Source organism: Xiphophorus maculatus, chromosome 8 (genome assembly GCF_002775205.1).
Source record: "Xiphophorus maculatus strain JP 163 A chromosome 8, X_maculatus-5.0-male, whole genome shotgun sequence".
NCBI classification, from domain to species: Eukaryota; Metazoa; Chordata; class Actinopteri; order Cyprinodontiformes; family Poeciliidae; genus Xiphophorus; species Xiphophorus maculatus.
The window spans coordinates 4,762,126-4,775,488 of record NC_036450.1 but is presented as its reverse complement, the minus strand read 5'-3'; the positions used below and the strand labels follow the sequence as shown (position 1 = coordinate 4,775,488).

At 38.3% G+C, this 13,363-nt stretch overlaps 2 protein-coding genes across 5 annotated transcripts in view; both read right to left on the bottom strand.

Moving 5' to 3' along the window:
- Window positions 1–2,078, bottom strand: part of LOC102220117 (voltage-dependent N-type calcium channel subunit alpha-1B-like) — a 127,966-nt gene extending 125,888 nt beyond the window's left edge. The window contains exons 1-2 of the mRNA XM_023338355.1: window positions 1,989–2,078; window positions 474–783 (exon numbers count right to left, since the gene is read on the bottom strand). Coding sequence (XP_023194123.1) covers window positions 474–783; window positions 1,989–2,049 — 371 coding nt within the window. The 5' untranslated portion in view covers window positions 2,050–2,078. The remainder of the gene's footprint in view (window positions 1–473; window positions 784–1,988) is intronic.
- A 1,590-nt stretch (window positions 2,079–3,668) lies between these two features.
- Window positions 3,669–13,363, bottom strand: part of ehmt1 (euchromatic histone lysine methyltransferase 1) — a 34,812-nt gene continuing 25,117 nt past the window's right edge. For all 4 annotated transcript variants that reach the window (XM_023338433.1, XM_023338431.1, XM_023338432.1 and 1 more), the window contains exons 12-26: window positions 12,956–13,171; window positions 12,801–12,883; window positions 11,932–12,038; window positions 11,727–11,849; window positions 11,552–11,653; window positions 10,623–10,727; window positions 10,388–10,542; window positions 9,007–9,177; window positions 8,780–8,924; window positions 8,621–8,698; window positions 7,689–7,804; window positions 7,497–7,583; window positions 6,550–6,628; window positions 6,222–6,397; window positions 3,669–5,209 (exon numbers count right to left, since the gene is read on the bottom strand). In XM_023338433.1, the coding sequence (XP_023194201.1) occupies window positions 5,044–5,209; window positions 6,222–6,397; window positions 6,550–6,628; window positions 7,497–7,583; window positions 7,689–7,804; window positions 8,621–8,698; window positions 8,780–8,924; window positions 9,007–9,177; window positions 10,388–10,542; window positions 10,623–10,727; window positions 11,552–11,653; window positions 11,727–11,849; window positions 11,932–12,038; window positions 12,801–12,883; window positions 12,956–13,171 (1,909 nt within the window). In that variant the 3' untranslated portion in view covers window positions 3,669–5,043. The remainder of the gene's footprint in view (window positions 5,210–6,221; window positions 6,398–6,549; window positions 6,629–7,496; window positions 7,584–7,688; window positions 7,805–8,620; window positions 8,699–8,779; window positions 8,925–9,006; window positions 9,178–10,387; window positions 10,543–10,622; window positions 10,728–11,551; window positions 11,654–11,726; window positions 11,850–11,931; window positions 12,039–12,800; window positions 12,884–12,955; window positions 13,172–13,363) is intronic.

The following is a 13,363-nucleotide window of genomic DNA, read 5'->3' as shown; positions in this document are numbered from 1 at the left end:
TCGATTATAATTTCGAAAATCGAAATAATCGTCAACTAATTTTATAATAGATTAATCATTAACTGGAGCATACAGAATAACTAAAAGGCCACTTGGGGTAAAAACAACATATTCAGAGCAGTAATTAAGCCAACACTGTACAAAAAATATAAACATTTTGCACTTAAGATAATAAAAAAAACACCTTTGTATGTAAATATGTTTTAGCCAAAACTCCTGAAGTCACGTTGTTTAATCTTCACCTGGTTCAGGAATGTTGTTGCTACTATTGTATGAAAAAAGTGTTAAGTGGTTAGATGAAAAATCTGCAGAATGTGCAAATTCTTTCAACCGATTAATCAATTAGTCGATTAATCGTTAGTATAATTGTTAGAATAATCAATTAATCCGTCTCTAAATGTTCCGGTTAGTCAGGAAAGCTTTAATAATCCCAGTTCATGTTATTTTGAAGGTTTGGGACGTGATTTCCACACCTTTGTGTGAGCGGGGAGTCGTTCAGGGTGTCGTGCCTCCACACCGCCCAGCGGACACCGTCACCTGCTGCCCCGCCGCTCACTCCATCCCAGGTAAAAGTTGTGTCGCATTCATGGACGGATTCTTCACGGACGGCTCTCCATGACGGCTCCAGAGGCTCCACAGTGGAAGTGTCTGGGTCCTCAGTGGGGGTCGGGTCCTCTGCGACCCGTTTGGGAGTTTTCCTGTCAGGTGACTGGACCCAGGTGTCCTCGTACTCCGCCCCCAGCGTCAACATCCGCCACGACCCCAACGTGGCTGCGCGGACCGCTGGGGGTCAAATTTAACATTTTAAGAAGACATTTTTTATGGCAAGCCATTAGTGTCAAAAAGTGAGAAAGGGCTGCAACTAACAATTATTTTAGTAACGAATTAATACATCAATTATTCTGATGATTAATCAGATAAAAAATGGCGCAGATTCTACAAATGTTTAATTTAACCACATAAACGAAGCTATAAAATCTCATATAGTTGTTTTTATGCAATATTATAAATACATTAAAAGATTAAATTAAACAAATAATTTGATTATTTTGTATTAACCACCCAAAGATAAAGCTGGACGACTTGAGGACTTTTGTCTAAAACGTCATTTACAGACAATATTTTTTCTTTTCTTAAATGCAAAATATTAATATTTTTTACAGTTTTGGCTTAATTACAGTTATGAATATGGGTTTTTTTTCACCAAATTACCTTTTTTTAGTCTGTATAACAATTAATCAATAGCTAAATTAGTTAACAATTATTTCAATAATTGATTTTCAAGGTAAGTTTCCAAACTTTGGACATAAAAACAACACAACTGTAAAAACAACACAGTTTCAATTTATTATTGTAAGATATCATTTATTAATATTACTAATAAAGTTTATTACTTTATTCATAAAATAAACTAAACTGTTACAAAATGTTATCTTTTGAAACGTCTTTCTTTCAAACCCCCCAATCTCAACAACTTTAATGTATAAAATACAAACTATATTTCAAAAACACAATCAGTCATTAGGAATAATAAATATTCCAAAATAAAATAAAATAATGTTTTGGTATTTTCTTTGGGTGGAATTGGGCAAATAGAAATAATTTTAGTAATTCTAACTGAGAGAAAAGTTTAGTTTGATTAAACTTCAAAGTGAGAAAAATAAAGTTTATCTTTTTTTTTATCTCTTTACCTGTAAATAATGTTTCCCAAATTTAGTTTTAATCAGATGTTAGATTGGACTTTATTACAAAACCCTGCAGTTTGAATATCAAGCACTTTCAAGAACTTCCCAAACCTTGAAAACACCAAACAGAAATTCCAGGACTTTAAAGGATTAATGTTGATTTTTGCTGTAATAAGGAGAAACATTTAAAGAGTTTCCCGCAAATAAGAATCTTAAAGAACAAAAACACAAGATGGCGGACTTTTATAAGAAAATTTCCTTCTGACTTGTTAAAGTTTTGGCAGGAATCTGCCGCGGACGTACCGTAAACCAGCTTGGATCGCCGCTCGGCCCATCTGGACGTGTGGGGAACCGACCTCCGCATCTCTGCGGCGCAGCGGGGAGCCTCGGCTGTTTTATCCTGAACGAAAAGCGGAGAAACTTTCAGTCTTTCCCCGCCTCGGAATGCGGAAAGCCGGCTTCCTGTCCTCCCAGTCGGGGCGCTGATTATCGGACTCGCCATCTTTTCTGCTGAGGGAAACTTTCCTCTGGTTCGGGCGCCGGTTCGGTCCGGAAGGGAGCAATCAGCGCGCCGTTTATAAACCCGAAAAGCCCCGCGGATTCCCGCTTCCTGCAGTTTCCTCCTCTCGGCTGTTTCAGACAACAGATATTTTATCAAACTGGAACTTAAATAGATGAAAAAAAGAGAAAAGTTGATCTATTCTTGGGGCGCCACTAGAGAGAGGGCGCCACAATAAAGGAGACAATAATCATTTCTTCTAATTTTCTGTTTTAACAGCTGGTCTTGTACGTTAACTAGATTCTTGCCACTGATTCTCAATGTATGAGGAAGGTGAAGCTGCTCTCCTCAGCATGATGCTGCCACCACCATGTTTCACCATGACCATGTAGTTTTCTAAGGTTTTCATTTTCATCAACGTAAAAATTAAATTCTGCAACCAGAATTTTTGTTGATTTTTTAAACGTTTTTTCCATAAAGTAAATATTTTGAGTCCATAATAATCAACAGATTTTTCCACCTGAGCTGGAAGCTCTGCAGCTCCTCCAGAGATACAGCAGGATGTTGGGTGACAGATCAGCTGAGCGAGGAAGGAAGGAAGGAAGGAAGGAAGGAAGGAAGGAGGGAAAAAGGAAGGAAAGGAAACATACATGGGAGGAGAGAAAAGGACAGTTTGCCAAAAAAAGGAAAGAAAAGAAAATGCAGAAATGAAGGAAAAAATGAAGGAAGGTAGAAAAGAAACTAGAAAATGAAAGAACAAAGGAAGGAATGATTGATGGAAATAAAGAAAGAAGGAAGAAAAAAGGAAGGAATGAAACAAGAGAATGAAGAAAAAGGAAACAAGAAAGAAAAGATAGAAAGAAGAAAAGTAAGAAGGAAGGATGGAAGGAACGAGTGAGAAATAAAACAGGAAGAAAAGGAGACAAGAGAAGAAGGAATTAAGGAAAGAATGAAGAATAGCAAGAAGGAAAGAAACAATGAAGGAAGAAAGGAGTGAATGAAAGACAAGAAATAAGGAAGATAGAAAGAAAGGACATGAGAAAAGGAGGCAAAAATGATGGAAAGAAGGAAGAAAGAAAGAACAGAAGGGACAAAAGGAAAAGAATAAGGAAGAAAAACAAAGGATGAGAAAATAAGGAAAAGAAGGAAGAAAGGAAAAAAAGAGGGAGTAACCGATAGTAGCTGATTAAAAAAGGAAGAGAAGAAGTGATGATGGAAAGAGCAAAGAAAAGCAAAAGGAAGAAAGGAAATGAGAAAGGAAGGAAGAAGGAAACATGTTTACATCGAGGGAGAAGGAGGGATGAGAAAAAGGAACGAAAGACCTGGAAGATCCTGGAATCCGATTCCAAACTTTTCCAGGCTGCATGGAATCAACCTCAACTTCCTGCAAACTGAACCTTCAAAATAAAAGACCATTTTAACCAACACAGAGACTTTTGTTGTTTTGTTTCCATGCAGTGAAGAATCCCCACAATCAATCAATCAATCATTGATAATAAATTTATTGAAAAAGATACAACCAATCAGACGGATGGTTCACAGTCCAGAAATATGTAACAGGTTAATGGAAGTGCAATTTATCCGACATTTTCCCAATTTATTCAACTTTGCACAAAAGACGTCTGTTAAGAAAAAAAAAGAAAATCATGACCAGAAATTAAAATCTGACTATGATTAGAAAACAGGATAAAATTAAACATAAAAAAAAGTAAAAACATTCTCTTATTTTACAAACTATGTTCACTTGGATCATAAAAATGAGAACGAAGGTAAAAACATGTCAGCACCAGTTTCCTGTGTTCTGCGCTTTCTTTCTTTAAAATTACTAAATATATTCCTAAACCGCTCCAGAAAATATTAGTTTAAAAATAAAAAAAAGTAAAACGTGTTTGAAAACTAATCTGACCTCATGGAGTAGCTTCGAGTTTTCAGCTTTTTGACGAGACGAGAACGAGGAAACGGGAATCAATAATCGCTGGAATGATTGGATACGGCGGAGAACGAAGGCGACAAGAAGAAAATGAAGAAAACGGCGTAATTTTATCAGAATAAACCGAAATATTGAGAGAATGGAGTCAGTTTTACCATAAAATTACAAATACAGTCATAATATTACGAGAGTAAAGTCGTAGTTTTATGAGAATAGCCATAACCTTATGAGATTTATGTCGTAATATTACAGGAATAAAGCAAATATTGCAAGAATAAAGTCGCAGTTTTACGATAAAATAACATTTAAAGACTAAAGTTGCAATATTACAAGAATAAAGTCGTGATTTTACAGAATAAAGTCGCAGGTTTACAAGAAGAAGATAAAGTTATGAAAAAAAAGTCAAAATAATACGAGAATAAAAGTTTGGTGTTACAAGATAAAGTCAAAGTATTTCCACTTTATTCTCATAAAACTATGTCTTCTCTTGTATTATTTTTTCTTTATTCTTGTAATATTGTCACTTAATTCTTTTAAGACTTTATTTTTGTAATTTTATTCATTTATTTATTTTCTTTTCGTGGCCTTAATACTCCGTCATATTTCATGGTTGTCGCACCTGAAAAAAAACAGAACAAAACAGAAAGAGTTCCCAGATTTCTCATTCACAATAATTCTGCTTATTAAAACAAAAAAAAAACAAAAGTACAGTTTTTCCTTCCAGCAAACGTTCTGTTGCAACACAGAGTGTTTTTTTTTTTTTGTCCCTCTTCGTTTCCACACGACACATGATGAAGTCGAGAATCGGGTCCAGGGTTCGGTTTGTGCATCTGGAGCTCAAAGTTTTTCAGTTTGTAGAAGAACGGTCCCTGGTAACGGCGGGAGGCGGAGATACAGTACGATTCGCTCAGAGACGCCCGGAGCGGCCTCTAGGAGGCGCCGCTGGAAGAGCTGGTGTCGGGCAGCGCGCTGGGCTGCTGCTGGTCCTCGGGCGTCGTCGCCATGGCGACAGACGAGTACTTACACTTGGAGGAGCCGCATTCGCAGCTGAACAGCTTCCCCTTGACTTCCCAGAAGTGGTCGCCGTAGTTAAACCTGGAGAACACCAGAAGAAGAAAACGGATCAGGAGAAAGGAAACGGAGCAACGGAGCAACGGAGCAACGGAGCCACGGAGCAACGGAGCAACGGAGCAGGACCCGTCAGGCAGCAGGAAGTAGGACGACAAGATGGCGGACGACGGCAGAGCAAACACAGGAAGGAAGCAAACTCCAAAATAAAATGGAAACAAATGTAACCGTGAAAAAAAGAAGAAGCTAAAAAACAAAACAAAAAATGCTGCAACAAATAAACAAATAAAATAAATACATGCCAAGAGAATTTAAAATCGATTTATTATTTGCTTGAATTTCTCCTAAATGTTACAGAAAGAATCCTGCAAGCAGAAAATAAAGGAGTAGAAAAAATAGGTTTATAAAAACTGATTCAAGCTTTAATTTATCTCACCAGACAAAATGCTGCAAATGAAAATGTTACAGCAGCAGAAAAAATGCTGCAGCTTCAGAATAAAATGCTGCAAAATTAACTTATTTTTAATTAATATTGCTTAAAAATTAACTCAAAATTAACCAATAGTTTGGATAATTTAAAAAATAAATAAAAACTGCAACCAGAAATAAAATGTTGAAAAACAAAATTGTGGCAAATTTGGAAAAAATGAAAATTTATTTTTAAGTAATTATTGTTCAACTTTTTAAATTTATTTCTATTTTATTGTTTTAAATTATTTAATTGATTTATTTTGAATTTATTATTGCTGAACTTTTTTAAATTTCTTTATTTTTAAATAATGGCTGGATATTTTTTTGTCTTTCATTTATTCATCCATTTATTTTTCAATAATTAATAAATTTTTTACCTCTTCATTTTCCTAAATTTTGTATTTATTTATTTGTATAATTTACTTATTTTACTTTTAAATTTCTGACAGTTTCAACAGAAATAATCCTGGTTTGTATCTTCGGCTGCTTCTGCATCAGAACCCGACGGTTTTATGGATTAAAGGTTCCGTTGGTTCCGTCATTCGGACCCGACAGGCAGCAGATTTACCCGAGCTCCTCCCCGGCCTTCACGTTCTCGCTGGCGAAGAAGGCGATGTGCGGGAACCGGAGGTCCTGGTGTGTGGTGAAAACCCGACAGGCGAACAGGTTGGGCTCACACATGTGGTTCAGGAAGCGGCTGATGTTGCCATAGAAACGGGCGTCGATGCAGTACTGATCTTCAGGCTGGGACAAAAAAAAACACAACAAGGAGATAAACACACAGCGGCTTTTAGAAGCACTCAGGTTTTATTCAGGTTTAATGTAACTGAACTGGATTTAATGTGATAAATGGAGAATAATTATGAATTTAAAATAGATTTTATTGTGAAATTCACCTTATCATCCAGGCTGAACAGGTAAGCATCGTTTTGTCTGGTATCTGCTTCACCTTCAGAGATGATCTCACCAACGTACCTGTTGGAAATCAGGCAGAGGAAGAAATGTTCTGCAGTTAAAGAAAGAAAAATAACATTATGAACTATTATTATTATTATTATTATTATTATTATTATTATGGAGAAAGGAAGGAAACAAAAACTACAGAAGTTCAGGGTCGTTCATTAACCATGTGAACTCATTGTGTTTTATCTTCTCTACAGAAGATAAAAAAACACAAAATCATTCATAATCCATATATTTGAATTACAGATGAAACGATTAATCAATTCTTAAAATAATTGTCAAATAGTTTACTAATAGATTAATGGCTACCTGGAGTATAATGACGAAAAAAAGGCAATTTGGTGGAAAAAAACATTTTCAAAGCAACAGTTAAACGAAAATATACAGATTTTGCATTTAAGATAAAAACACATTTGTTTGTAAATATTTTTTAGCCAAAATTTGTCAAGTTGTTTCGTTTTAGCTTCACCTGCTCCGGATTTACAAACAAAATGCAAAAGTTTTGCATTTTAGGCAACAAAAATGTTTATTTTCTTATATATTACATAAAAGGGCTCAAGTGGTTAAATGAAAAATCTGTAGAATATGCCACTTCTTTTACTCGATTAATCGATTAATCGTCAGAATAATTGCTCAATTACTAAACTGATTGTTCGTTGTATCACTAAAAAGTGAAGCTGGTGTTTATAAGAAGTTAAGAAGCTCCCAGTGTTCCCAGTTTCTGTAAATTATTCAGTCAAGGTGAAACAAAATCACACAAAGTGATCTGATGCCAGAGAGACGTAACGTCATCTCCACCTAGTGGCCTGCTTGTGTCACTGCAGCTGTAAGTTTTTACCACATTAAACATTTTTGTGTTGCTGTGTTGCGTTAAACTCACTCGCAAACGAAGCTCCCCTGTGGAATATCCTGCAGGGTTCGGACTCCCCAGCCTTTGTTACCGGTTCTGAAAACCTCGAGTCTGACCCTAAAGAGTTAAAAACATTTAAATCACAACAGTTTCTCTCTTCCTGAAAGTCAAAACAACTTTACGAGGATTTTATCTGAGCACGCTGAGACTCTCTGGAGTCACCTGAGTCCGTTTTGAACGACGCGGTTCTTGCAGGTCCTCCAGCAGGAACACGCGTGGTTGCACTCAAAGATCAGCGGCGGCTCCTCACGACAAAACTCAGGCAGCAGGCAGCCGCTCTGCTCGCCCAGAGACACAGGAGAGGAAGAAATGAAGCCGGTAATGTACATCACTGTAAAAAACACTTTAAAAACTCAACAAATTTAATGTTTTTCTGCCTGTTTCTGTCTGTTAAGATGGTCTAAATCAGAAGTTTGTCAAGTTTTCTGGAGATTACTTAGGGCATTAATGGGAGGAATTAGCATAGATAAGTTATTACCATTGGCTAGGCTAGCATTAGCCCTGAATAGGTTAACAACTAGCAGGCCTAGGCTGGTGGCCTCTTCTGTCCATTAGCATAGATAGGCTGGTTTTAGCATTGACTAGCCAACATCAGCCTTGGATAGGCTAACAGTTAGCATGCCGAGTCTGATGATGAACTGGATTGCCACCGCATCTTCTGCCCATTAGAACAAATATCTTGGTATTAGCATTGCATGGTTAGCATTAGCCTTCGATAGGGAAGACTCCTCATTGGCTAAAGCTAACAGCTAGCATGCCTAGCCGTGCCATCCACTGTATTGTCTACTTTCTGTGCTCTGCTGTCCATTAGCACGTTAGCATTTAATAGGCTAGCTCTAATCTTTATCAAGTAAGCAACTTGTGCTTTTTAGATAAAGACACCACATCTGTCAGTGACATACTTTAGATTCAAAGTCCCTAAGTTGTGGCTGAGTGAAGAACTTTACTGGTCCGGTCCGATAGAACACCTTTGGGATGAATTAGTCCTGAGACTGCAAGCAGCCAAAGTCCAAACAGAGAATTTAAAAGCCTGGATGCCCCGATGAGAACCACTTTAGGGTTCTGGAGTTTTTCCAGAACATGCTCGTCCTCACCTTGTCGTACCAGCGGCGCAGACTCAGCTGTCCACACATGCAAATGCTGGTAGAACAATCTTCTTTACAAACACAGTACTGTGAGGAAACATAAACATCAGTTAGTGACTCTGCTGAACTCTTTATTTCCTCTAAAACACCAGAAGACCTCAGACCCACCTGCAGGTGTGTGATGTTCCGGTCGATGTTCATGGGCGACGTGACGCAGTTTTCTGTGATGTATTTGTAGTCGTCTGGGATCGGCTCGCTGTCCACAGAGTTCACACAAGGAATGGAAACTTGCTCCTGGCCTAAAGATATGTCACTGCCAACAGAAACACACCATGTTTCTCTCTTAAAGCTCATTTTTTATCTTACCGCTGAGCAAACTGCATCAAAGTCCCAACCTGTGAAGCAGTTTCTCTTCGGTCTGCCTGAGCCGTCCATTTTTGGCGTCCCTCTCCCTCTTGTGTGCATGCAAGGCGCCCCAGGCCTTGGAGTTGTGGCTGCAGCAGTCCGGAGGAGTCTCTCCCTCGCGGTTCTTCAGAAACACATTAGCTCCTCGAGACAAGAACAGCCTGAGGAGACAAAACCCGGTTTCACACAACCGCCCTGCTCTGCAGCAGCTTTTAGAACTACAGACACGCATTTTTGCCTTAGGTTTGAAATGATTAATCGGATTAATTGTCAGTAAACATCATTGTCTTTGGTTTTAAACTAAAAGGAACTCCACATTTTATCTTTGTTTGAGGCAGTTGAGGTCCTGTGGAATATGGAAAATTATTTGCCAGCAGGGCTGAAACGATTAATCGCGATTAATCGTGATTAATCAATTATTGAAATAATGGTCTACTAATTTAGTAAGTAATCAATCACTAATCGGAATAAAAAGACTCAAAAAAGACAGTTTAATGAAAAAAACATTCAGGACAGTAATTCAGTCAAAACTGTACAAAAAATAAATACATTTTGCAATTAAGATAAGAACAGCTTCTCCTGTAAATATATTTTAGTCAAAACTCCTCAAGAGGCACCACCATTGATTTATTAAACATTAGAACTGCTTCTCCTAAACTTTCCACAATCATGTGATTCAAACTGCGTCCAGAGAAAACGGTGATTTCAGACTAGAGTTGAAACAATTAATCGGATTAATCGATTGAAATAATCGCCAACTAATTTAGTAATCAATTAAATCTTAATTTGAGTGTACAGATGAAAAAAACCATTTGGTGTAAATAATAACACATTCAGAGCAACATTTAAGCCAAAAATATACAAAAACAAGTACATTCTCTATTTAAGAAAAGGAAAAACCTTTTTTTGTAAAAACGTTTTTGCCAAAACAAACTCAGCTCAAATTCACTAAAGGAATGATTTTCAGGCAATAACATGTTTCTTTTCTTATTTAAAAAAAAGAACTCAATTATTTGTATTTTTTTATGTAATAAATGATTAAATGAAAAATCTGTAGAATGCACCGAGTTTTCATTTGATTAATCGTCAGAATAACTGATCGATTAGTAATCATTAGTTGTAGATTCACTATAGGAATCCCTAGGCTTGCATTTTAGGAAATAAAATATTTATTACTTATTTGAATCTTTTAATACTTTTCTAATATTGTACAAAAAGGTCTTAAGTGGTTAAATGAAAAAAATGAGAATATTGTGCCTTTTTTAAAATCCGATTAATCGATTAATCGTGAGAATAACTAGTAGGTAGGATTAGTAGGATAATCGTTATTTGCAGCGTTATTTTGTGCCGTTTGGAGCTGGAGTTGTTTACTTGACACAGTCCAGGCGGTTTTCCCGCGCGGCGATGTGCAGAGGAGAGTCTCCGTGGACGTTGACGGCTTGCAGGTCACACTGGGCGTTCAGGAGAACCTCGGAGATTTCCACGCTGCCGGAAAACGCCGCCCAGTGAAGGCAGATGTTTTTCTCCTGGAAAAAAAAGAGCAAAGAAAATGTTTGTTTAGTTTCCATGTAAACCCAAAGCAAAACCAAAACCCGCCCGGACCGACCTTATCCCTGATGTTGATGTCGGCTCCTTTGGACAGAAGCAGCTTCACCTGGTCCACATGTTTGTACTCGGTGGCCCAGATCATGGCTGTCCAACCGCCATCATCCTGCAGAAACAGGAAATGACCCCAGATTAGATCTGTTTCTGGAAGGAAAATCTTATTTCTTTATCTTTATCCATCAGTCAGACAATGAATCCTTCATGCATGAAGAACAAAACAACAAAAAAACCCGGCTCAGTTGAAGGAGGAGAGATGGAAGAGTTTAGAAAATTCTGCGAACAAAAACATGTTTTAATATTCCTGCTGATCCAGAATCCAGTTTTCAAGGTTATTTGTTTCTCAGATTATTTTTAAAGCAAATAAAAACATCAGTATAGATTTATGGGTTGAGTTTCTGCAGCTTCGCGGATATAAAAGAGGAAACCTGTAAAAACGACAGACTGGAAGAAAAGACAGAAGGACGGATGGAGGGATGAAGAAACGATCTGAATACTAGAAAGAAAAAGATAAACGACTGAAAGATGGACAAATAGGAAAAAAATAGATAAGTGAATGGATGAATGAACAGGTGGATGATTGATAGTTAGAAAAGTCAGTAAATGGATGAACGACAGAACAAACGGATGGATGGATGGATGGACAAATGAATTGAGGATTAAAAGACAGACAGATGGATAAACGGACAGACCTTTGCAATAGGTGACTTGTCTCTTTAAATAGGTGACCTGTCTCTTTAATAGTGACCTGTCTCTTTAAATAGGTGACCTGTCTCTTTAATAGTGACCTGTCTCTTTAATAGTGACCTGTCTCTTTAATAGTGACCTGCCTCTTTAATAGTGACCTGTCTCTTTAATAGTGACCTGTCTCTTTAATAGTGACCTGTCTCTTTAAATGTCTTCCCCTGGTTTGCAGACTGAAGCTGCTCTCACCTGACAGTTGACGTCCACCAGCCCAGTGGACAGAAGGTGCTCCACCACGCTGTAATGACCAGACTTGGCCGCTAGGTGGAGACATGTGAACCCTTCAACATCCTGTGAGGAGCAGAAACCTGGTTCAGACCCAAATGTTTCCCTGAAGTCCCGGATGTTCTGATGGCGGACGCACCTTGTGCATGGCGCTGGCTCCGGCCCGCAGCAGGTACAGCACCACCTCCATGTGGTTGTTCTCACACGCCTCCATCAGCGGCGTCCGCTGGTCTTCGTCGCACATGTCCAGGTTCGCTCCGGCCTGAACACGAGCCGCACCGGGACACAATCAGAACCAGAACCGGGGTTTGGATCGACCACCGAGAGCCGAGAGTTTACCCCACCTGAACCAGCATGTGGCAGATGTCGGCGTAGCCTCCCTCAGCGGCGGCGTGGAGCGGCGTGCGTTTGTTCTGGGAGTCCATCTTGAAGTTTGGGTCGGTACCGTCCACTAAAAACCAACAACACGCCACATCAAATTCCTGACAGAACATGGAGCTACACAGAACAATCCTGAATAAAACGACATTTCTGTTGACTTTTTAAAGCATTTCTTTCCTTATGTTTTCATGAATCATTCAGGCTTGAAAGGTCGCAAATTTAAAGAAACTAAAGAACTATTAAAAAAATTATTTTTTAAATTTCTGTCAAACCTGCTAAGATTTTTTTCACATTTCGTCTTTCACAGCCACAAACTTTACTGCATTTATTGAGAATCTCTGAGGCAGAGCAACAAAAATCCCCAGAACAAAAAACACAACGTCGCTAATTTAATGTCAAAATTCTACAATTAAAATCAAAATTCTGAGAAAAAGTTCAAGAAAAGTAGAATTCTGAGATTAAAATCAGAATTCTAAAATTAAAATGAGAATTCTGAGGGAAAAAAGTCAGAAAAAAAGTCACACTTCTGACAAGCCAAATTTCTGAGATTAAAACTAAGATTCTACCATTAAAATCACAATTCTGAGAAAAAAAAGAAAATTCTGAGAAAAAGTTTGGATTGCTGAGGTTAATATCAGAATTCTTAGAAAATATAATTTTGAGGAAGAAATTAAGGAACAAAGTCAGAATTCTGAGAAACAAGTAAAATCTCAGATTAAAATCAGGATTCTAAAATTAAAATCACAATTCTGAGATCAATAAGTAAATAATAAATAACCAGACAAAAACAAAACCAGATTCGTTCGGAGCGCTGAGGCGAAGCTCCACCCACCCAGCATGAGCACCACCTTCTTCAGCTCTCCCTGTTTGGCCGACAGGAACAGCTGCTTGGGGTGAAATCGCAGCTTCTTGGGTCTGACAAGAGAAGAAGAAACGGGTCTCAGGTCATGGCGTCTCTGCGGCGTCGATAGAAGAAGAGCGGCTTACTTCTCCGTATCCAGGGCGACCAGGACACTCTCCAGAGTTTCTTTAGTTGTTCCTAAGGGCAGAGTAGGTGGCGCTATCGTTCCGATTCCAGACTGCAAAGATGGCTGGCGGGACGACCCTGGGATGGCTGGGTCATCCGGGTCCGGAGCGGGATGGGCGGACAGCGAGCTGTCGGCTCGGCCGCTGATTTCAGCCACAGGAGACAAACAGGAAGAGCTGCAGAAGGAAACAATCCTCACTGATTAGCTTAGCTTCATTAGCTTAGCTTTATTAACTTTGTTAGCTTATCTTTGATAGGTTAGATTTGTTAGCTTGGTTTTGTTATCTTAGCTTCGTTAACTTACCTTTGTTAGCTTAACTTCATTAGCTTAGCTTCGCAAGCCAAACATCGTTAGCTTAGCTGCTAGT